The 26,002-nt window shown below is 43.4% G+C and overlaps 1 protein-coding gene across 2 annotated transcripts; it reads right to left on the minus strand.

Moving 5' to 3' along the window:
* Nucleotides 1–3,342: 3,342 nt before the first annotated feature.
* On the minus strand, nt 3,343–22,034 carry ZMYND10 (zinc finger MYND-type containing 10). 2 transcript variants are annotated; one of them, XM_069968672.1, is made up of 12 exons: nt 21,863–22,034; nt 16,546–16,654; nt 16,245–16,361; nt 16,093–16,146; nt 11,992–12,144; nt 10,741–10,829; nt 10,555–10,664; nt 10,277–10,449; nt 10,009–10,134; nt 4,872–4,993; nt 4,662–4,787; nt 3,343–4,203 (listed from the first exon to the last, which is right to left on the minus strand). In XM_069968672.1, the coding sequence occupies exons 1-12, from the start codon at nt 21,952–21,954 to the stop codon at nt 4,104–4,106; spliced, it is 1,371 nt and encodes a 456-aa protein (XP_069824773.1). In that variant the 5' UTR covers nt 21,955–22,034; the 3' UTR covers nt 3,343–4,103. The 2 variants fall into 2 exon arrangements, with proteins under 2 accessions (XP_069824773.1, XP_069824774.1); XM_069968673.1 differs by having other exon boundaries at nt 10,564–10,664; nt 21,863–22,032.
* Between the last annotated feature and the right edge of the window lie 3,968 nt (nt 22,035–26,002).

The raw sequence follows: 26,002 nt of genomic DNA on the forward strand, positions 1-26,002 counted from the left end.
GGAAGGTTCGGGACATGAGAACAGTGAGTCATATATCTAGAATGAAGAGAAAAATATGAAAAAGCTCCAGTGTCCAGGTCTCTACACTAAGCACAATACACAATGCACTCTTGGCTATCAACATGGGAACTGAAGTATGGAGGGCAATACTCTAATATAGGAGCTGGGGTACACGGATCAGTTTTATAGAGCAGTTCAACAACAGAGCTAGGGCATGGAGAGGAAATAAACAGCCTGAAGCTGGGTAAAAGGAGCAATTCAACAATATAAAGGCTGTGTATTGGGACTGATTTATACTGCTGTATGGGTAGCAGTTCATTAACATAGGTTCTGAATTATGGGAAGCAGTACATCAACATGGGAACTGGAAAGGAATTCAATAACATTGAGACTAGGGTATGGGGAACAATTCATTAACCTGGGAGCAAAATTGTGGGAAACAGTCCAACAAGAGGACTGGGAGCAATTGTTCAACCAAGTACTGGGAGTAATTCATCAACATGGGGCCTGGATTATAGGGAATAATTCCTCAAAATGGGTCCTGGCATATGGGGAACAATTCATCAACATGATGACTGTAGTATTGAGGGCAATTTATTAACATGGGGAGTCTTGGGTCTGGTCTGTAGGGTAGTAATGTGAATGGAGGACACGATTCAGTCTGAAATGATAAATAGTCTCCAGTTGTTCATATGAACATTCATCAGCCTTCCTTACCAGGTCTCCAGAGCATCATCCTGCCATTCTTGTCTACCTCCACCCATCCATTAATATCAGGAAACACCCCCCATTCTCTCTCTCTGACCTTTTTCCTTGTCTTTGAACTGAACTTCCTGTCACTTTATCTAATGAGAGCAGTATCCACTTATATGTACTGGAGGATACTGTGTCTGTGCCCACAAAAGCTCAAGTCTTCATGGGTGAGTGGATGCTCCATATTTACTTACCAAGGTTCAAGAATTCACAAGAAAATATAAGTCACTCATATGTCATCTTAGCAACAACATGCCACCTTAGTTATAGCTGATGTGGGGAAAGCTATGTAATGACCAATAAAGTCAAAATATCTTATAACAGAGATTGTCAGTCTACTCTCGCAGACAACATAAAGCGTAACTGTCATTTAAATATCATTTTTCTAAAATTTATAAATGCCAATAGTACACGCGATTTTAAGAAACTCTGTAATAGGTTTTATTAAGCAAAAGAGTTTCCTTCTGTAGTCAAAATGCTGTTTTGCAGCCTCCCCCCTCACTTCAGAAGAAGCAGGAGAGGGAGGGGTCGAGGGGAATAAATGAGAGGAGAAAAGGCAGCCCTGCACAACATATCATCCTGCAATCTCATCTCACCAAGTTCCCAGATGAACACTGACCTTTCTGACTTGTGAATCCAGCATTTTAGGTGCCCAGACAGTCTGCCAACTGTATTGCTGCTTGTCTCTTCTTCTTTCTCACTCATCCCCCTCCCCCCCCCTCCATGGGTTATAATGGACACTTCACTTTGCTCCTCTGTAACGTAGACGGCTTTGCCTAATAATGCACAGATAAGAAGTGAGGGGGGGGGGCAGGCTGCAACTGCAAGACAGCTTTTTGAGTACAGAAAAAGGCTATTACAGCGTGTCTTAAAATCGCTTGTACTATTAATTTCTGCAAAAATATTTTAAATTACACTTTAATGTCAAATCTAGATATGTATGCCTATATAGCACTGAATTTGTATAAATTTGATTCTCTTATGTTCTTAAAAGGGTACTTCTGCACTGATAAAAAAACAATCAATCAATTATAGACATAGTTTTCAGATTTACCATCCCTCCTGAGTCTGTTTCTGTTTGAATTTCTGGCTGTTTGCAGGTCCCTGAAGCTCCAGTTGGTGTCTTCATTTTTTCTTTACTTCCTGGTTTGGGCTTTCCCATGATGCACTTTGTCTCCTGTGATGTCTAACTGACTCTATAAAACTGTTAGATGGCTTACTGCTTGCTCAGCCAATCAGAGCTGAGCAACCTGAGTCATCTGACAAAGAGAGGCTGGCTTAACAGGGCTTAGATCCGCCTCCCTCTTGATGATGTTATTGTCACAAAATGGCTGCCACAGAGCAGCCTGGGGTCAACAGTCATTAGGTAAGAATGAGTTTACTTCACTTCCTGGTGGGTGGTTGGGGGGGGGGGAGATAGGGAAGGGGGCAGATAGGTGATTGATGCATATTACAAAGTTTTATAACTTTGTAATGTGTTTCAATGACTGGGAAAAATAGTTTTTTGCTGGAATACCCATTTAAGTACATAATCTGAAAAAATATGAGTGATTTTCTAAAAAATATGTATCTTTATTTTTATTCTCTTTAAAGAAAAAACATATCACACAAAAAAATAGTCCTCACCATGTGTATATGCACTTATTCACATTACTAATATAAGAGGACCAAGTCCATCTCTTTTATATTTATTGCACTTTTGTCACCTTTCAATTTTTTTCTTTATCATAGGCTTGTTTTATAACTGTCCAAGTTCACAGGAAAAAAAAACTTTTTTTTATTATTGAGTCTCTATTGCTTTATGTCCCGTTTTAATCTTTGTCATAAGGTGCAGTTACTTTTACTCAGTTTAGATTGTTATTCATTTATCCTTCACTTATCTGTTCTTGGTTCATATGCCATTATATTCAGCAGCCTGAGAAAGCTGAGTTGCACTGATTCTTTACTTGTAATTGAATATTATTCTGGATCTTTAGTGAGTTTTTCTTGCTGCTGGCAGTGGGGTTACTGATAAGACCGGGCTCAGCTCATGTGCTGCCTCATCATGGGTTCTGGGTGTGATGTATAGAAGCTGCAGACGTCAGTTCCATGCAGTCCACTGGCCACCACATCCTATCATCTCGCTCCTGACACTACGCAAGCAGGAAGCCACAATGAGGTGTTCACTAGCACGCTGATACTACGCAGCATTTATAACCTGGTCTCACGAAATTACATCTCTAAGCTTTCACACCAGTGCTCTTCAGTTGTCAAAAGTTCCATTATACCAACAGTCTGCAGCTTCTATTGCATGCTGAGAGTACTAGTTTCACAGCCTGCTACTTCTGTATTCACCCACATACAATAGAAAGTGGAACAGATATATTGGATACAGTAGTGGTCAGAGTGAGCTCTAAATTTATCAGCCTATTGTGTTCAGCTTTCTATACAAGACACTTGAGTGTTCATACTTACATGTACCTGCTGTCCAATCTGCAGTTCTGGCAATGTATCATGGGAAATGGCCCCAAAGTAATACATATTGAGCAGGTATCCAGTGCCATATTTTTGGATATGTTTTTGCAATTATTATGCCACACTCAGATTTATATATAAGAACAATGAATGCATTTATTTTTGCAACAAACTTCAGGTGCAAACTGAACAGAAAATGAAATGTATGATACATAGGCATTTAATAAAGTGAACACAGAACAAAGACTATTCAGAACTCACCAAGACAAGACAAAATACCTACAGACTTAATAAATAATAATATTAATAAGAAAGTATACTGGTCAATGGTATGGGCAGAGCTCTGCCATGATAAAGAGTCATCTTAAACAATTTAAAGGAACACTCTACCCATAAGGCTGGGGCTACAGCAAATCAAGCCGTGCGACCATAATGTTTTGTGACTTGTTTTTGCCCAACTTGGGCTGTTAACAAAATAGCCAAATTGAAGAGAAGTCGCAAGTAACCTGCATTGAAGGCAATAGTAACAATGTTGCATGCGACTTGTGACCAAAACTTTGTCACATTTACTAGCATTAAAGGGGTTATCCAGCACTACAAAAACATGGCCACTTTCCCCCTACTGTTGTCTCCAGTTTGGGTGGGGTTTTCAAACTCAATTCTATTGAAGTAAATGGAGCTTAATTGCAAACTGCACCTGAACTGGAGACAATAGTAGGGGGAAAAGTGGCCATGTTTTTGTAGCGCTGGATAACCCCTTTAAGTGTGATGCTAGGTGATCTTTTGTGTCCTCTAACCAAAGTGTCTGTGTAGCCCTAGATTGAATGTGTCAGTGCAGCTTTCCTTTAAGGCTTTAGGGCTTTGTTGGCAGAAAAGCAATTCTCATGGTAACAGTTTTACATCTGAGTTTTCATCTCCTCCTTTATCTTCTTCATGGCCTCACTCACTAGGTCACAGGCTTTCTTATGTTTCTGCCAGTGACTGACCTGACACTGCCTGTGACAGAAAAGAAATACGGTAAACGTTTATATGGAGAACAAGCAAGTTACCTTGGTAAGAAAATATAATTTCTTCTATTTTTGCTATAATGTCACAAATAACTGTTTCAGATCAATCAAGTAATTTCTAGATAAGATAATAACAACACAAAAAAACACAAAATTCAGCTCTTAAACAATCAATCTAAGAATTATTTAGAGTTATTACAAACCTATATTATCTGTGATGTAATTTTGGCCCAATCTACATGGCAGAATTATTTTAATTCAGCTACATCAATTACAATTGTTAAGGATGTCAAAAATATAAATATGCATTCTGGATTTTTACTCTTCTGCTGGTGCAGTATCTGTGTTGATACATTACATATCCTTTACTGGTCCTTAATTACAATTCCCCAGAATATGATACCTGTCCAGGTACTCGTAATGTTAGGTGCATCTCTTGGGACCTACCTGTTGCAGTACCATTCATTCTGGCAGCGGGAGCAGCGTTTGACAGCCTCTGCCCCACAGGATCCACACTTGGGCTTATCTGGCGCTAGAGTTTCCATTACATCCATGTTATAGGTCTGCGCCCACCTGTGTATGATTATAATGACATCAGAACATTGTGTTTTTCTACAGACTGGGGCATTTATATATACTCAGATCTTTCACACTGACCTCTGGGCCTGGTGACGCAGGTCACTGTCACTAGGAGAGAAGGCATGTTTCACCTGGTGCTTTGCTATTGCCTTCCATTTGCCAGAATTCTCTCTTATTATGGAGTCCAAGACTTCTGGAACCTGAAACAGGCAGGGAGGTGGGAAGAAGATAAAACAACAGAATGGAATGGTTATTTACTTTTAGCCAGGCACTGCAAACCTGTTCTCATACTTTTTGTTTTACAATTGTATCTATTTAGGACAATCTTGAGACCTAAATAAAACAGAAGCACAAATCTTTCCTTTTCTCCACTTCATATATTCTAGAAAGCTGTGTGCAGATTTGAAGGAAACCCATCACCATGACTAAGCTGTCTAATGCACCAGCATCACACAATTGAGCGGGAGGAGCTGATCAGATTAATATAGTTTTGTTGGGGAAACATTCACTATAACTTGTGACTTATTGAAATTTCTGACTTAAAGATATTCTGACTTATACAGACACTAGTGACAGATATGCTGAACAGAACAATCTATTACATACAACATTTGGTTTAGCTATTCTCCTAGTATGCACGAGAATTAGCTTCATGCTGCACCACTTCCTCTGCGCTCCGGCTGCTGATTGACAGCTGTAGGCCTATGCACAGTATACATAAAGTATAGAGAGACAACTGCATATTAGCGGATGGTGGGCAGAGGGAGCTGGTACTCATGAATATCAAGGACTACTGAGCACACACACAATGGAGAGGACTAGAGTGCAGTGCTCTGAGTCTTAGATATCAGCTGCACAGATACAATTGATACATTATTCTGTTCAGCTTCTTGCTAGTTTATGCTACCCTCAAATGACCTACTGAAAGAGTTCCTATTCAGTGGGCGTAGTCAATTATGAAAGCCTCCCCCTTCTGTGTATGAGTGTGCATATAGAAAGCTGTCCAACCAATGATTAGTGCCACCCACAGGACTCCTAAGCCCAGAATGAACAGAGATGTAAGTGAATAAATGACAAATTCTTCAGATTTTTTTCTTACATACAACTGGTCTAAATTATTATGCATGTAAAATATATGTAGGTTTTCAGAAAAATGAGTGTTTAGGGTTTTCAAATAAAGTGTTTCTTTTCTCATATCTTCTTAAAGGGGTAGTGCGGCGCTAAACAATTATTCACAAAATAACACACATTACAAAGTTATACAACTTTGTAATGTATGTTATGTTAGTGAATGGCCCCCTTCCCCGTGTTCCCCCCACCCACACTAGACCCGAAGTGTGATGCATTATACTCACCGCAACTCGTGTCGACCCCCGTCCGCCATCTTGGGACAATGACGTAGTCTTCGGGAGGCCGTCCGAACCGCTCCATCCAATACTCACGCCGGTCCCCCTCTGCCGCATCATAACTGTGCTCAGCCGCGATTGGCTGAGCACAGTTATGCTCAGCCAATCGCGGCTGAGCTGCTGATGACGCGGCAGAGAGGGGCCAGCATGAGGGACGGATGGAGCGATTTGGACAGCCTCACGAAGGCTACGTCATTGACTCAAGATGGCGGACGGGGGTCGACACAAGATGCGGTGAGTATAATGCACCACACTTCGGGTCTAGTGTGGGTGGGGGGAACACGGGGAAGGGGGCCATTCACATACATAACACACATTACAAAGTTGTATAACTTTGTATTGTGTGTTATTTTGTGAATACAGTGGTGCCTTGGATTATGAGCATAATTCGTTCCGAGACCGTGCTTGTAATCCAAATCCACTCTTAAACCAAAGCAAATTTTCCCATAAGAAATCCTAGAAATGCAGACAATTGGTTCCACACCCCAAAAATAATGATTTATTATTCTGAATAACATGTAAAACAGATGAAACAAACATTCAGAAACAGCAGAATATGTGATATTATAAGTTACTGTACAGTAATGAAGAGGATGGGAAACACAAGGGCGGACAGAGACTGCAGGGAGCATGAAGGCGTGAGCAGGGCAGATGTGGGCACATACATGCAGCACTCTCTGTCCGGGGAGAGAGGGGTTACAGCTATGAAGAGATTACCTCCACAGTCCTGTCCCCTGATGTAAGCCCCAGCCTGAAGTGGATCTGCTATGATTTGGAAGGTGAGGGAGACTTCCTGGGTCAGAGTACAGTGCTGTAGACCCCGCTATGTAGACCATGCCCCTCCTCCACTCCCCTCCCACCCAATACAGGGAGCTCTTAAACCAAAGCAATGCTCTTAAACCAAGTCACAATTTTGGAAAAACTGTGAGCTCTTAAACCAAAACGCTCTTAAACCAAGTTACTCTTAAACCAAGGTACCACTGTAATTGTTTAGCGCCGCACTACCCCTTTAAGCAGTGTTTCCAGATATGCGTTTGGAACGCAATGGAAACCAGCCTCATACTCCAGTTACTCCCTCAATAGCCTCAAAATGCTGCTGGGATTTTCAGCATCATTAAGCAGCAATGTTGGGAGAAATCGGGGTGTGGTCTGCACTGCGTTCCAAACATAGTGGTTTCATATTTGCTTTTAAGAAATTCTGAGAAAACACATTGAAAAAAAATGCACTGAAGTGTTGTGTAAACATTTGCGCAAAACCCCCACACAAAAAACACAGGTATTAAACTGCACGAAAGCTACTGCACAGATGAAAATTTACAACTCCTTCACATCTTCCCACCAGGGAAAGCAAGCGCAAATTATTAGTCTGCGCAAAAACAACATGATGCATTTTGTGCACTCCACTACACAGCAGTAAACTGACCAGTTTACACTTAAAGGGGTTTTCTGGGCAAAATAGACTGGCGAGCTGCACCCTACTGGAGCCTGCACCCTGCTGATCAGTTATGAGCCCATCCTGTCCATAGCTGATATATTTAGAACAGAAACCCCCTTTAACCACATAACAGTGGAATTAAATTTGGAGAAAACCCTTCCAAAAATGTCACTTGTTTAATCTTTATTCTGTGGGTCAGTGTTATTCCCTTCACATGAAGCGGTGAATAGAGACTCTGGCATATAAATCGCGGCCGCTCCGATCGCTCCCACCGCCGCGGCCAAGAGCATATGTCACCTGCTCCGCGCAGCAGGTCTTCCGACATCTCCGGCTCCCCTCTTCAGCGCATTGATTGGCTGAAGAGATGAGCCAGGAATTTCAAACGGCTCCCCTTCAGCCAATCAGTGCTGCCGTGCATTGATTGGCTGAAGAGGGGAGCCGGGAATTTCAAACGGCTCCCCTTCAGCCAATCAGTGCTGCCGTGCATTGATTGGCTGAAGAGGGGAGCCGGGAATTTCAAACGGCTCCCCTTCAGTCAATCAGTGCTGCCGTGCATTGATTGGCTGAAGTGGGGAGCCGGGAATTTCAAACGGCTCCCCTTCAGCTAATCAGTGCTGAAGAGGAGCACTGATTGGCTGAAGAGGAGCCGTTTGAAATTCCCGGCTCATCTCTTCAGCCAATCAATGCGCTGAAGAGGGGAGCCGGGGATGTCGGAAGACCTGCTGCGCGGAGCAGGTAACATATGCTCTTGGCTGCGGCGGTGGGGGCGATTGGAGCGGGGGGCGATCGGAGCGCCGGGGGTGGCGATTGAAGCGGCGGCGGGGGTGGCGATCAGAGCGGCGGGGTGGCGATTGAGCTGGCGCAGGGGGCTGCGGATGAGCGGGGGGCCGGGCTGCGAGCGGGGGGCCGGGCGGGGCTTTGGGCGGCCGGACTATCGCCCGACGACTGTTTACACGGAACGATCGGCGAATTTTTTGCGAACTACGAACGACGATTTATAAACATGTTAAAAGATCAAAATGAACGATTTTTCGATCGTTCGCCGCGTTTACACGTACGATTATCGTTCGAATTCGATCGTTATCGCGAAAATTCGCCCGATAATCGCTCCGTGTAAACTTAGCATTATGCTGCGTTTACACATAACGATTATCGCGCGAATTTGCGCGATAATGATCGAATTCGGACGATAATCGTACGTGTAAATGCAGCGAACGATCAAACGACGAACGAGAAATCGTTCGTTTTGATCTTTCAACATGTCATTAAATCGTCGTTCGTCGTTCGGAAAAAATTCGACGATCGTTCCATGTAAACAGTCGTCGCGCGATAGTCCGGCCGCCTGCCGCCCGGCCCCCCGCTCATCCGCAGCCCCCTGCGCCGGCTCGATCGCCACCCCCGCTGTTGCCGCCGCTCTGAACGCCCCCCCGCCGCCGCTCCAGTCGACCCCCCCCCGCCGCCGCCTCTCCGATCGCCCCTGCCGCGACCATATGTTACCTGCTCCGCTCAGCAGGTCTTCCGACATCCCCGACTCCCCTCTTCAGTGCACCGATTGGCTGAAGAGGGGAGCCGGGAATTTCAAACGGCTCCTCTTCAGCCAATCAGTGCTCCTCTTCAGCACTGATCGGCTGAAGGGGAGCCGTTTGAAATTCCCGGCTCCCCTCTTCAGTCAATCAATGCAAGGCAGCACTGATTGGCTGAAGAGGAGCCGTTTGAAATTCCCGACTCCCCTCTTCAGCCAATCAATGCAAGGCAGCATTGAAGGAATTTCAAACGGCTCCCCTTCAGCCAATCAGTGCTGAAGAGGAGCACTGATTGGCTGAAGAGGAGGCGTTTGAAATTCCCGACTCCCCTCTTCAGCCAATCAGTGCACTGAAGAGCGGAGTCGGGGATGTCGGAAGACCTGCTGCGTGGAGCAGGTAACGTATGCCCACGGGCCTGCGGGGGCGATCGGAGTGGCGGTGGCGGGGGGGGGGGGGGGGGGCGATTGGAGTGGGGGCAGGGGGCGATCGGAGCGGCGGCGATCAGAGCGGGGGTGGCGATCGAGCCGGTGCAGGGGGCTGCGGATGAGCAGGGGGCCGGGCTGCGAGCTGGGGGATCAGAGCGGCGGCGGGGGTGGCGATCGAGCCGGCGCAGGGGGCCGGGCAGCGAGCGGGGGGCCGCGGCGGGCGGGGGGGGAATGCGGTCTGCAGACGGGCCAGGCTGCGGGCGCGCGATCGCAATATATCGTACCGTCTAAACGCTGATCGTTATGAAAAAAAAATTGTTACTCCGACATCGTTAATCGTACGATCGGGCCAATTATCGTTTCGTATAAACGCACCATTAGCATGACAACTTAATTGTATGTCTATTGAAATCCATACTATTATACCTGCTCTAGGATGAGTTCCTTCTTTGCCGGCGCTGGTTCGCTCACAGACAGATGACTGAGAAATCGCTGCAGGTCCACTAAGTTGGGCAGTTGATCAATGAGGACTTCTGTAAGATAACTGCGAAGCTAACAAAAAAAAGATTAGAAGATAAAATTAAGGCATTAACACATGATCCTTTCCATGATCCTTTCCTTTCTCTTGAGATAGGTAGATAGACAAATTGGAAACTTTAAAGTGCAATAAAAAAAAATCAGTACGGGGCACCACCTTGAGAAGCTGTCCCCTGGTGAAGTTGTTGAGGTTGTACTTCTGCTGGCAATCTGGCCTCAGCAGCAGGTTGTACAGAGATATCCACACCTGACCGTCCAGCTTTGTCATCTTCTGCTGGTCCTCAGCTGGCACTGACAACCAGCGGCCACTCTCATATTTTTGCAGCTGACCTGCAGAATGTAGAGGATGACATGCATAGTGAATTCTACATATGCCTTCTCTTCTCGTGTAATGGCAGAGATAAAAGAGAATGAATAGTTTTGAGGGATACACACTGTCCGTACCTTTACTGCGCCGACTCCAGGGGCATCTGTGCAGCAGTTCCACCAGGACACAGGGAATGTTATGAGTATTGAGAAGTCGTGTGGTAACACTTAGCATGAGACTGTATATACATAATATATGTTAGTCTTGGCACAATACACCACATCACCACCATGTCCATTAACCCTGCTCCTCACCTGTCTGTGTGGTCAGTAATGTACCGCAGAACAGAAAGACACTTCATGGCAATTTCAAAGTCCAGGGCCTCAGCCTGCTGTTTCAGTTCCTGGTGTAGAAGAATGGGATTACAAAGGATACAATATTATTGGAAAACTGTACACAAGTATTTCAAGTATCTCTGCTTTCCTTCTTCTGTAGTGTACTGATACAACCTGCTTATCCAACGAGACACTAGGTGCTGTGCATTACTACAAAAAACCTCAAACCCCACAGATATTTGCAGCAATATGCAATATATTGTGAGATATGAACCAAGCTGTTGGTGGTGTGCCTGGGTGGTGTATTTCACATGGTGTATTTTAAAGTGGTGCATATAATGTATAGAATCCTAGGCAGAATATCTCTACCACAACCGTTTTTTTTTTCATTCTGGTAGATGATAGTACTTGAGTGTTGTGGCTGCATAGTGTGGATCATCTCTGTTGTGTGATTTGGGGTTAGTGCTTCTGCTGTCTATTAGATGTACTGCATGTCCTGTCTAGTCTTATGTGGTTTATATGCTGTGATAGACTTTGTTTTATTTCTCAACATGATATCTGATCTCAGTGGATAGAAACATTTATTGCTTACATACGATCTAGTAGAAGGTTGTGGAATATACAGTGGATGAAGCGTCAATTAAAATCAGAAAATTCCTCTTAAAGGGACATTACAGTCTCTTTATCTGGATCTATTGCTTCCTGTAACCTGTCATTTCTGGCTGGGGAGAGGCTGACTGATAGGTTATTGGTCTATGTTATCAGCCATTACTAAGTGACACAATCTTTAAGCTTGATAGGATGACTTTACTGTTTTCTAATGAGATGAGTGACAGGAAGTGAAGGAACCCCCCCCCCTCCCATGATCACTACTTTATGTTACATATCTCCAGTGCCAAAAATCTTCACAGACATTTACTTCCATATGTCGCCCCTCTTAAAACATTCCTGTACTGTTATATACTCCAGAATGTGAGACTTTAATACCTGTACTGCACAGACTAAATAGATAGAAATGTTGCAGGATATGGGGGTGTAAGTCTGTATACAGAACTAACTGTATTTGTATGCCTGTTCTATGTGCAGACATGTCCAGGATACATTGTAAAGTTCTTTCCCTAAGGAGGAGGCTGTAGAAATGTTTTGCAGTAAAATGAAGTCTTTGTCTTGCTGTGCACCCCCCCCCCCCCCAGCCCGACTCAGAATCCGGCGATGAATCATTTACTGTACCTCCAGTGATGAGGTCTCACTGCCAGAACTTGGCAGCAATCTGTCCTGGCCTGGTATCGGCCCTTCAGAAGAACTTGACAGCAGCAATGTCAGCTTTCGATGACAATAATCAATGAGATCCAATACTAGGTCCTCTGCAGATTCACATACGTCCTGGTAAAGACAGAAAGTGACAATGCAACACAACACGCACATAATCTGCTATGAACTCATCATCACTATTCACAAAGATACTTATGGAATTTTAGCATCAGTAGATTTTTAGGATTTTCCTTCAATCATTTCAATTTGTTCACTGTCCTGTTACTATTAATATCCCAGAATGCTCTGTCCTTCATCAAGAAGAAAATGAGACCAGATAGAATCCAGACTCCGGAGATGGACACTTCCTACTCCCAGCACCTGCAGTTATTGCCTTACAGTGGTTTATATCACAATGACACTTGACATGCCTGGACATTGGGAAGAAACAGGAAATGCACACAGCTTTATCACTATGCTGTGTTATACACCTGTCACCTGTGCAGATTGACTGCTGAGATTTTTAAGGGTTCTGACAATTTGCAGTTTAAGTGGTTGCCATTGTGTTCCAACAGCTTCCGATGTTCAGAAATATTCTTTAGGTTTTATTAGTATTCTGAGTACATAAGAACGACGTTTCAACCCTATGGGCCTTTATCAGGCATTTTATGAAAACCAATAGGATCGAAACATTGCTGTTATGTCCTCGGAATACAGTAAAGCTTGAAGAATATTTCTGAATATTGGATGCTGTTGGACTTTTTTTATCTTCTATGTTCTACTGGTCACTTTTGGGATAGCTGACATTCTAGCGTGCATCCTCACCTCTACCTGCCAAATTGGAACCATTTCCACAATGCTCTTGGACCCAAGAACTTTTGTTATCTTACGGAGACATGTCAAATTTTTTTTTTTTTATCATCCAAGGTCTGAATGTTCAAGGGAATCAGCAGGGAGATGCTTGGCATTAAGTCTATGTGAGTGAGACAACACCATAAACTTACATTATGCAGCCGGCTCGATCATGTTACAGAGTTGGGAGCGAATGCACTGAGCATGGACTTTTCCTGGCTTATTCTTTATGACATATCAAAAAGGTTTTTTTTTGTGTGACAGTGCCCATTTAACCAACTTCCCTCCATGTGATCGCCTATGTGATTCCTAAAATATTTGTAAATTTACCAAAAATGACTCCTTACTCTAGAAAAAAACAGCCCTAAAAGTATTAGCCTGCTGTCCACTACCTGTTATTAGGCTCTGTTCATCTCTGATAACAAGGACACCAAGGCAAAAAATGGGAAGTAGTGGTGGGGCTTAGCTAGTTGTATGCACAAAAGAGCAGAAGAGAGCCTGGGCTGTAAAGCTGCAATCTTTCAGTCTGTCTGTCTCTTTCAGAGGGTCCATACTGTGCCTGAAAGGCAAATGGAGCGACATGGCTTCCCTCTCATCCCTTACCCCAACAAAGCTCAGGGCAGCTGTTTTTTGTGTGAATACTAGTGTCCGTACTACTGTATGTACAGAGTGCAGCCTTCTGTAAACTCCCCTTTCCTTTAATCTGCAGGTTTTCATAATGCAGCAGCAGGGTGCTTGGTATAACCCCTTCTTTGCTGTGGCATTACTGTTTATTTCTGCTTACATAGCACCTTGCACCCCCAGTGCATCACTAACCCCTGTACTGTAAATTATCACTTAGTACAGTGCCAGTGTGTTTAGTCCAGTGCACTTTCATCAGCATTGTGTCATCACACAGCAGAGGGGAAGAAAAGTGGTTCTGTAGTTAGCCAGACAAGTACAGAAAAGAAAGTGTCTGTGTGAGTATTACTGGCACACAATCTACCTCTAGTCCTGCCCCTAAAATACAGAAAATGAGAAATATCTGTACGCTATGGATGGAACAATCAAAGGCTCAATAACAGCAGTGAAACTACTAAAACACATGTTTCAAATGAGGAACAGACATGCACAGCTAAATATGTAATAAAAGTCATAAATGGGTGGACAGCCTGCACATACCAATAAATCATGTATGCATCCAAACAAAAAGAAGTATGTAAAACACAAAAAGCTGGCCCACCAGATAATCAGTCAATTGTATAAACTTTATTAGATCACAAAACTAGACAAAATCACACTGTACATACACTCCACAAACTTAAAAACAATACAAACTATAGTTCCATGGGAATGAATAGTGTTACAGATCCCCAGATGTAAACCTCAATGCAGTAACACTTCCCTCCTTGTAAATAAGCAATAAATAATATCCGTCAAGTAAGGTGTAAAAAGTGCAAGTGCTAAAGTATATACACAAACAATTCCTAGACATAAAGTTCATAAACAAATGGTCCTGTCTAGTAACCTGCAACAACAATAGAGCATCAGAGATAAAATGCAATGCAAAAAAAATCTAAAAAATCTGACCAGTGTACAAATAGCAGTCACAGCTATAGGAATGAAAGCCATGAAAAGCACAAGGAAAATTTGTAACCAAAGACGGGAAAAATAAGTAAGTATTGAGGGGGGAGAAAGGAGGGTTATATCCGCTGAGTCCCACATGCTCCATCTGTTGTCGGACTGAGAATGGCTTTCTTATAGCCGTGACTGCTATTTGGACACTGGTCAGATTTTTGAGATTTTTTGAATTGCATTTTATCTCTGATGCTCTGTTGTTGTTTCAAGTTACTAGACAGGACCATTTGTTTATGCACTGGACTTTATATCTGGGCCAGGTATTGTTTGTGTATATACTTAAGCACTTGCACTTTTTATATCTTAGGCCCTGTTCACACTACGGAATCGGTGCTGAGATTCCGTGTGGAACACCTCCCCCCCCCCGCGTGGACATGTCAATTCTTTAAGCAGAGAGGTGCAGAGAGCAGAGTGCTCTAGCTTATTTTGTTTATTTACTCATATATTATATTTTTTCAGATGGTATGTGGTATAATAAACATGACTAAGCGTGCATGCGCGAAACGCGTCGTTCAGCCACTGCACTCCTAGGAGTGAATCACAGCTTTTAATCAAGATGGAATAAAGTTTCAAGTTTTAGCAGTATATCTTTTTTTTCCTTTTGGAAGTGCTGGATCCACCTACCTTTTTCCTGTGGAATATTCTCTGTAACAAGCGGGCTGGCTACCCGGGATCCGCACACCCCCCTTCAATCCAACTAATAGATTCGGGACAAAGACAGGTGAGCTGACATTATCCACCATATTTTTGTATGTGGGTTGTACCGTTTGCCGTGTTGCAGGCCCGGGGGGTCCTTTTATTGTATGGTTCCCTCAAGGTTGTGGATAGTTTAAGTGCTTTTAAATAGTGTATAGGGATTCTGTTTTGTTCCTATGCCATTGTATAGATTTTTCGCTTTATGGAACTTGTAATAAATATTTTCATAGTGCTCCTTTTTATAACACACATCTGTTCTTTTCTGTTGAACTACAATTGGTTATTGGTCTGTAATAGAAAGCACCCAGTTTAGGCTTGTGCGCCCCCCCCCCCCCCCTTTCAATTAAATATTATTTTTTACTCATTTGCAAGGGGGGAAGTGTTACTGCATTGAGGTTTACCTCTGGGGATTTGTAACACCATTTATTCCCATGGAGCTATGGTTTTAATTGTTTTTATACTTGTGGCGTAAACACTCCTGTGTATATACAGTGTGATTTTGTCTATTTTTGTGAACAAAGTTTATACAATTGACTGATTATCTGGTGTGCCAGCCTTGTATGTTTTACATACTTCTTTTTGTTTGAAAGTATACTAAAATCACATGGCCACCACCTCTATGGCCCAGGGGTAATCATGAATGCAAATATCCAGGTCCTAGAACTAAAGATGAGCGAATCTACAGTATTAAGGAAGCAAATTGCTTTGTTATGCTCAGACGTCGGCTTGTCAGTCAGCTGCCTTTGAATTTTGCCCTGGTTACCTAAATCGAAGTTCAAAGGCAGCTGGCTGACAAGTCGATGGCCTAACGATTTGCTTTGTTAATACTGTAGATTCTTTCATCTTTACCTAGAACCCTAGTACTAAACCACTATGTCTACTGTACAGTGTTACACAAGCTTCCATGAGTCTCACCTTGTGGTAGAATATTGTTTCCAGAAGATTAATAATGGTGGCCTCATGATGAACCTGCAGGAAAGAGACATTGCTCAGTATATGGCACTGCTTACCTGCTGCCTGCTGTGAGGGGATACTCATAAGCCACAAAATCTTGTGGCTTAACTTACCACCATGTACAGGGGGAATGTGCTTTTCGGCTGGAAATCCTGTAGCTGACAGATCACAGGGAAGACTTTTTGCTTCCAGATCTCAACAGTGATCAACTGGTGAATCAGCGTGGGAACCTAAGAGAGAGAGAGAAAAGCAGCAAGATGTGTGGCTATAGAGAGGCCAGAGAGGAGAGAGGGGAAGGAGGAATCATGGATGGAAAGAGGACAGGAAAATGGATGAATACTGGTCATGCCCTAATATGATAGCTAGATAGACGGATAAGCCATTTCTTATATATACTGTCCATGCAAATATTACCTGTCCATGTGTCACCAGTAGATCCTTGATCATTTCCTCCTGGCCAGCAGAGGCATTAAGGATGGCCTGCATGTTCAGCTTCTCTATGTACTCATGCTGCTTGAACCATCTGATAATAAGAATAGTAGGTGTATAATCTCATTAATAGGTTTACCTGGACTTGGACAACTTGGTTATTATTATTCTGTGATAGCCCTGATATGACCTCCTGGTTGGCCTCTTCTCAGACTTAGCCATGAAAATCAGCTTCTGGAAGTTCTACAATCCCAGAGATTCCTCATTTGTCCTCTCCTCAGTACCTACCATTAACCCCCCCCACACACACACACACACACACACACACACACACACACTACCACCTTTTTGTGTTCCCCTTTTCCCTTCTCTTTACTTAGGGCCCTATTCCACCGGACGATTATCGTTAGCATAATCGTTAACGATTAACGATCTCAAACGACCGCTATTGCGAAAGACCTGAAAACGTTCACTCATTTCCATGGAACGATAATCGTTACTTATGATCGTAATTGCGATCGTTTCTTCTTCCGTATTTCTTCGCTATTGCGTTCGTATCTATTGCGAACGACCGAACGATGTCTTATTCAATGCGAACGATTTGCGAACGTTTTGCGAACGAGCAACGATAAAAATAGGTCCAGGTCTTATAAAGCGATCAACGATTTCTCGTTCGGTCGTTAATCGTTACTGCATTTCAACCGAACGATTATCGCTTAGATTCGAACGATTTAACGATAATCTGAACGATAATCGTCCGGTGGAATAGGGCCCTTACTTTCTGTCTGTCATACCATTCTTTATTGGTCTGCTGGTCTCCTATGGCCAATGTTTCTTTCTTTGATTATAGTCATGAATATAGGGAGAAATATGATCTGATATTTGACTATTTGCATATGACCTATTTGCTATATTTTAGTTATTTACTTGCTGTTTGTTGATATAGACATTACGAATTATTACATGGAACACTCGGCTACGAATTATGGACATTTGTTGCAGTTCACATTTACTTTATTGTGCCTTGTAATCTCTAAAATATGCAGCCAACTTGTCTATGACTGTTTGTTTTGTATTATTATCATTATTAGAAAAAACTATTTAATAAAGATAAAAAAAGATAAAGAAAAAAAGAATGACAGTTCTTTATCTTATTTTTTTTCCTTCTTATTTTTTTTATACACTCCCCTCATGTTACCAGTATACAGAAAACTACATTAAATGCTGAGTCTCTGTGTACATATATTACATTACTTGCAAGTCCTGTGCTCATCCTGGGTTGCATGCAGTCTGGAGCTGGACTTACTATTCTGCATACATACATAACATTACTTATCCTGAGGAAGTCACTGCTAACATACAATGTGGAAAATAAGTATTTGATACACTGGCAATTTTGCACATTTTCCCACCTACAAAGAATGGAGAGATGTGTAATTTTGTATCTCTCACAGACCTGATAGTTTCTCTATAAGAAGCTCCTCCTACCCTGCACTCATTACCTGTATTTATTGCCCCTGATTGAACTCGTTGCCTGTATAAAAAACAACTGTCCACACAATCAATCACACTCCAACCTCTCCACCATGGCCAAGAACAAAGAGCTGTGTAAGGACACCAGACACAAAATTATACACCTGCACAAAGCTGGGATGGGCTACAGGTCAATAGGCAAGCAGCTTGGTGAGAAGGCAACAACTGTTGGTGCAATTATTAGAAAATGGCAAAAACACAAGATGACTGTCAATCTTCCTCGGCCTGGGGCTCCATGAAAGATCTCGCCTTGTGGGGTAAGGATAATGAAAAAAAAAAAATCTTAGGAATCAGCCAAGAACTACACAGGAGGACCTAGAAAATGACCTGAAGGGAGCTGGGACCACAGTCTTATATAGTACCATTAGTAATAACACACTATGCCTTAATTAATTAAAATCCTGCAGGGCACGCAAGGTTCCCCTGCTCCCACCAACACATATCCAGGCCCATTTGAAGTTTGCCAATGCCCATCTGAATGATCCAGAGGAGGCATGGGAGAAGGTCATGTGGTGAGATAAGACCAAAATAGAGCTTTTTACATTGAACCCCACAGTTTTTGGAGGAAGAAGAAGTAACCCAAGAACTCGCGTATCTATGAAGCATGGTGGTGGAAACATCACACTTTTTCTGCAAAAGGGACAGGACATCTTCACTATATTCTAGGGACGATGGATGGGGCCATGTGTCGTGAGATTTTTGTACACAACTTCCTTTCCTCATTAAAACCCTTGAAGACAGTTGGGGGCTGGGTCTTCCAGCATGATAATGACCCGAAACACACAGCCACGGCTATTAAGAAGTAGCTCTGTGAAAAGCATTTCATGGTCCTGGAGTGGCCTAACTAGGTCTTCAGACCAGAACTCAATAGAAAATCTTTGGAGGGAGCTAAAATACAATGTTGCCCAGCGACAGTCCCGAAACCTGAAAGATCTGGAGATCTGTATAAAGGTGTGGGACAAACTCCCTGCTATAGTGTCTGCAAACTACAGAAGACATCTGAACTCTGTAATTGCAAACAAAGGTTGCAAAATAATTATTTATAAATCATACATTGTGATTTCCTGGATTTTTTTTTCCATAGATTCTGTCTCTCACAAAGTGTACCTACGATATAAATTACACACCCCTCCATTTTTTGTGTTGCAAAAAGTATATCGGCAGTATATCAGATAGTTATTTTTCCTACTATACGTTACATTACATAGCCTGTACTGATCCTGAGTTCCTGATCCTGGATTATACTTTAGAGCTGCACTTACTCTTATGCTGGTGGGGTCACTGTATACATACATGACATTATATACCCTGTACTGATCCTATACTCCAGAGCTGCACTCACTCTTATGCTGGTGGGGTCACTGTGTACATACATGACATTACATACAATGTACTGATCCTATACTCCAGAGCTGCGCTCACTCTTATGCTGGTGGGGTCACTGTATACATACATGACATTATATACCCTGTACTGATCCTATACTCCAGAGCTGCACTCACTCTTATGCTGGTGGGGTCACTGTGTACATACATGACATTACATACAATGTACTGATCCTATACTCCAGAGCTGCGCTCACTCTTATGCTGGTGGGGTCACTGTGTACATACATGACATTATATACCCTGTACTGATCCTATACTCCAGAGCTGCACTCACTCTTATGCTGGTGGGGTCACTGTGTACATACATGACATTATATACCCTGTACTGATCCTATACTCCAGAGCTGCGCTCACTCTTATGCTGGTGAGGGGTCACTGTGTACATACATGACATTATATACCCTGTACTCATCCTGGATTATACTCCAGAGCTGCACTCACTGTTATGCTGGTGGGGTCACTGTGTACATACATGACATTACATACCCTGTACTGATCCTGGATTATACTCCAGAGCTGCGCTCACTTTTATGCTGGTGGGGTCACTGTGTACTTACATGACATTACATACCCTGTACTCATCCTATACTCCAGAGCTGCACTCACTCTTATGCTGGTGGAGTCACTGTATACATACATGACATTAGATACCCTGTACTCATCCTATACTCCAGAGCGGCACTCACTCTTATGCTGGTGGGGTCTCTGTGTCCATACATGAAATTACATACCCTGTACTCATCCTATACTCCAGAGCTGCGCTCACTCTTATGTTGGTGGGGGGTCACTGTGTACATACATGACATTATATACCCTGTACTGATCCTGGATTATACTCCAGAGCTGCACTCACTCTTATGCTGGTGGGGACAAACTCCCTGCTATAATGTCTGCAAACTACAGAAGACATCTGAACTCTGTAATTGCAAACAAAGGTTGCAAAATAATTATTTATAAATCATACATTGTGATTTCCTGGATTTTTTTTTCATAGATTCTGTCTCTCACAAAGTGTACCTACGATATAAATTACAAACCCCTCCATTTTTTTGTGGGTAGGAAATCTTGCAAAAAGTATATCGGCAGTATGTCAAATAGTTATTTTTCCTACTATACGTTACATTACATAGCCTGTACTGATCCTGAGTTCCTGATCCTGGATTATACTTTAGAGCTGCACTCACTCTTATGCTGGTGGGGTCACTGTATACATACATGACATTATATACCCTGTACTGATCCTATACTCCGTAGCTGCGCTCACTCTTATGCTGGTGGGGTCACTGTGTACATACATGACATTATATACCCTGTACTCATCCTATACTCCAGAGCTGCGCTCACTCTTATGTTGGTGGGGGGGTCACTGTGTACATACATGACATTATATACCCTGTACTGATCCTGGATTATACTCCAGAGCTGCACTCACTCTTATGCTGGTGGGGTCACTGTGTACATACATGACATTACATACCCTGTACTCATCCTGGATTATACTCCAGAGCTGCACTCACTCTTATGCTGGTGGGGTCACTGTGTACATACATGACATTACATACCCTGTACTGATCCTATACTCCAGAGCTGCACTCACTCTTATGCTGGTGGGGTCACTGTATACATATATGACATTACATACCCTGTACTCATCCTATACTCCAGAGCTGCACTCACTCTTATGCTGGTGGGGTCACTGTGTACATACATGACATTATATACCCTGTACTGATCCTATACTCCAGAGCTGCACTCACTCTTATGCTGGTGGAGTCACTGTGTACATACATGACATTACATACCCTGTACTGATCCTATACTCCAGAGCTGCACTCACTCTTATGCTGGTGGGGGGGTCACTGTATACATATATGACATTACATACCCTGTACTGATCCTATACTCCAGAGCTGCACTCACTCTTATGCTGGTGGGGTCACTGTGTACATACATGACATTACATACCCTGTACTCATCCTATACTCCAGAGCTGCACTCACTCTTATTCTGGTGGGGGGTCACTGTATACATACATGACATTACATACCCTGTACTGATCCTGGATTATACTCCAGAGCTGCGCTCACTCTTATGCTGGTGGGGGGTCACTGTATACATATATGACATTACATACCCTGTACTCATCCTATACTCCAGAGCTGCACTCACTCTTATGCTATTACATACATGACATTACATACCCTGTACTGGTCCTATACTCCTATTACATACCCTGTACTCATCCTGCACTCACTCTTATGCTATTATATACATGACATTACATTTTCTAGGTTGTTATTCCTGGCAGGGGCAGCTTTCGTGTTCGGTGTTAGTCAGTGACTAGTGTGTTGCTGTATTAAGTCACTCGCCCGGTATCTTACCCTCCTGAGCCCGTCTCTCTTAGTGGAAACCTTTGCAGACTACGCACCATTCCCTCAGCTTCTCCGTACAGCAGCACCGGGCTCGCCTCCATCACCTCACGCTATGCTCCAACTGCGTTAGTGTGTTACCATAGAAACAAAACGCACCACTTTTGAGCATGCGCAGCATCTTAGTCGCTACAGCAACGGCTACTTCCTGTCCGCAGGCGCAGTAGGCGGCTCTTTGTTCGCTGGTTTGCGCGTGCGCGGAGGCGTTTTCTTGAGCGAGATCCGTGATTTGTAACGTGAACGGAAGTTCCCACTCTTCTTTCTGTCCCGGCTGTTGTGTAACCACCGGAAGGGCCGTCGAAGCCATCTTGGCACACCCATTGCTTTGTTATGGCTTTTAACAATAGAACGGTTGTGAGCTTGGTTGGGCTGAATAACTTGTCTTCCTGATAAATAAGGACTTATAGTTATTACATTATTTAGTCTTATTAGCTGATGATATGAGATCCACTGTATCTAATCCTGTTATGTGTCACTTATTATGCTAAGATGCTGTATTTAAGGGCCCCATTCCACTGGACGATTATTGTTAAATAATTCGAATCTAAACGATAATTGTTCGGTTGCAATGCAGTTAACGATTAACGACCGAACGAGAAATCATTGATCGCTTTATAAGATCTGGACCTATTTTTATCGTTACTCGTTCGCAAAACGTTCGTAAATCGTTCGCATTGAATAAGACGTCGTTCGGTTGTTCGCAATAGATACGAACGCAATAGCGATCGCAAATACGATCATAAGTAACGATTATCGTTCCATGGAAATGAGTGAACGTTTTCAGTTCTTTCGCAATAGCGGTCGTTTGAGATCGTTAACGATTATGCGAACGATAATCGTCCGGTGGAATAGGGCCCTAAGTCCATGTGGCTTATAGTATGCTACACTGCTGTATCTAAGCGTTATGGGTGATACAGTCTCACAGAACCATTTCTCCATTATCCATTCAGCCACTTAGGGGCCGGTATATGTGATGAGAGCTATGTGATAAGGTGACCAGTACTGGGAGATGGATGAGATCAGCAGCACCAAGAGATGGAAGAGGCTTCTCTTACATGTACTTTTATGGCTAAGACCATAGGTTAGTCAACAATGAGTGATGATACACATTTACACAAAAAATATATCACTACAAAATGTTGTAAATCCAATCTTTTTATTACCGTTTTGTATATCGTAAAGTGTACTCCCACTGATCCCTGCAAATGACCAAACGCCGTTTGTGAACACTGAAAGATTATCAATGATTTTTACGTCAGCGCAAAAGATAGCTAGTACTGGAAGATGGATCTGACAAGATGACTGGATAAGATGATGACCAGTACAAGGATAGATTACATGAGATGACCATCCCCAGGAGACACATGAGATAAGATGATCAGCTCAGGGACATGGGTGAAATGGGTTGACTAAGGGTCCATTTACACAGAAATATTATCGGACAGATTATTTGCCAAAGATCTGAAGCCAAAGCCAGAAATGGATTTGAAAAGAGGAGAAATCTCAGGCTTTCCTTTATGACCTGATCTCTGTTTATAGTCTGTTTCTGGCTTTGGCTTCAAATCTTTGTCAGATAATCTGTCAGATAATCTTTCTGTGTAAATAGACCCTAATGCAGAGAGACCGACTCCTTTTGCACTGCATCAAGCATATCCATGTGTACATGGTACACACCTTTGCCTCCAGTACCAGGAGATGGCTCAGATTTCATAAACAAGTGATAGGTCAGATGCAATTATGATTAGTACTAGAAAATGGATCAGATAAGATTAGGACCAGTACTAGAATCAATCACATAAGATTATCAGCACCATGAGATAGCTAAAATATGATTACCAGCATCTGGAGATGGATCAAGTAAAGTGAAGACCACAGCAGGGACATGGAACAAAATTAGACCTTAGTAGACAAGTGAGATGATGACTGGTACCTGGAGATGGATCAGATGACATTGCCAGAAGCAGGAGATGGATTAATAAAATGATCTGTACAGCTAACCAGTACAGGAGATGGATTAGATGAAATGTATTAAGAGTATTCTGAGTTTTTTTTTTTTTTGCACAGGCTTTGGGAAAACATACAAAAACATATAATTATCTTCCTTGTTTCCTTCACTGCCCTGAGATGGCCTCACTGCCTTCATATGGCAAATTTGGCCCTTTCGGGACATAGATCGGTTGAAAGGTAGTGGCGGTAATGACCAGTGCGGAGAGATGGAGAGGGATATGATCTGATGATACCTGGAGGTGGATGAGGTGATAGGTACTTGGAGATGACAGGTACGTGGAGGTGGATGTGGTGAATCAGATGTCAAATACCAGATATGGATTAGTTGACCAGTACCTGGTGATGGATCAAATGACTGGTACTTTGAAATGGATCAAATGACCAATACCTGTTAATGGACCAGGTGACCAGTACCTGGCAATGGATGGGATGGCCAGGATATGGATCAGGTCACCAGTACTTGGCAATTGATCAGATTACCAGGACCAGGATATAAATCAGATGACCAGTATCTAGAGATGGATCAGATGATCAGGACCAGGGTATGGATCAGATGACCAGTACCTAGAGATGGATCAGATGATCAGGACCAGGGTATGGATCAGATGACCAGTACCTAGAGATGGATCAGCTGACCAGTACCTAGAGGTGGATCAAATGAACAGCACCTAGAGATGAATCAGATGACCAGTACCTAGAGATGGATCAGATGACCAGTACCTAGAGGTGGATCAGATGACCAGTACCTAGAGGTGGATCAAATGAACAGCACCTAGAGATGGATCAGATGACCAGTACCTAGAGGTGGATCAGATGACCAGTACCTAGAGGTGGATCAGATGACCAGTACCTAGAGATGGATCAGATGACCAGGATATGGATCAGATGACCAGTATCTAGAGATGGATCAGAGGACCAGGATATGGATCAGATGACCAGTACCTAGAGATGGATCAGAGGACCAGGATATGGATCAGATGACCAGTACCTGGGGATGGATCAGAGGACCAGGATATGGATCAGGTGACCTGGACCAGGATATGGATCAGATGACCAGTACCGGGAGATGGACCAGATGACCAGGACCAAAATATGGATCAGATGACCAGTACCTGGAGATGGATCAGATGACCAGTACCTGGAGATGGATCAGATGACCAGTACCTGGAGATGGATCAGGTGACCTGGACCAGGAGATGGATCAGGTGACCTCGACCAGGAGATGGACCAGATGACCAGTACCGGGAGATGGACCAGATGACCTGAACAAGAATATGGATCAGGTGACCTGGACCAGGAGATGGATCAGGTGACCTGGACCAGGAGATGGATCAGGTGACCTGGACCAGGAGATGGATCAGGTGACCTGGACCAGGAGATGGATCGGGTGACCAGTACCGGGTGATGGATCAGATGACCAGTACCGGGAGATGGATCAGATGACCTGGACCAGGAGATGGATCAGATGACCAGTATCTGGGGATGGATCAGGTGACCTGGACCAGGAGATGGATCAGGTGACCTGGACCAGGAGATGGATCAGGTGACCTGGACCAGGAGATGGATCAGGTGACCTGGACCAGGAGATGGATCAGGTGACCAGTACCGGGTGATGGATCAGATGACCAGTACCGGGAGATGGACCAGATGACCAGTACCGGGAGATGGACCAGATGACCTGAACCAGAATATGGATCAGATGACCTGGACCAGGAGATGGATCAGATGACCAGTATCTGGGGATGGATCAGGTGACCTGGACCAGGAGATGGACCAGATGACCTGGATCGGGAGATTGATCAGATGACCAGTACCGGGAGATGGACCAGATGACCTGAACCAGAATATGGATCAGATGACCAGTACCTGGAGATGGATCAGATGACCAGTATCTGGGGATGGATCAGATGACCAGTACCTGGAGATGGATCAGATGACCAGTACCTGGAGATGGATCAGGTGACCAGTACCGGGAGATCAATGACATAACCAACACCTAGGGAAGGATGAGACGATTTAAGTAATGATAATTCTGTCCATAGAGAGATGGCAATGGATTTCCGGGCTGCCGCCAACTTCCAGTGT

Source organism: Dendropsophus ebraccatus, chromosome 4, assembly GCF_027789765.1.
Source record: "Dendropsophus ebraccatus isolate aDenEbr1 chromosome 4, aDenEbr1.pat, whole genome shotgun sequence".
In the NCBI taxonomy this organism is placed as follows: Eukaryota; Metazoa; Chordata; class Amphibia; order Anura; family Hylidae; genus Dendropsophus; species Dendropsophus ebraccatus.

Coding starts and splice junctions, on each gene's coding strand:
- ZMYND10 (XM_069968672.1), bottom strand. CDS start 21,954: ATGGAGGCGAGCCCGGTGCTGCTGTACGGAGAAGCTGAGGGAATGGTG. Junction 10,665..10,740: donor ATTACTGACCACACAGACAG/GTGAGGAGCAGG, acceptor ATGTATATACAG/TCTCATGCTAAGTGTTACCA. Junction 4,788..4,871: donor CTGCGTCACCAGGCCCAGAG/GTCAGTGTGAAA, acceptor AATCATACACAG/GTGGGCGCAGACCTATAACA.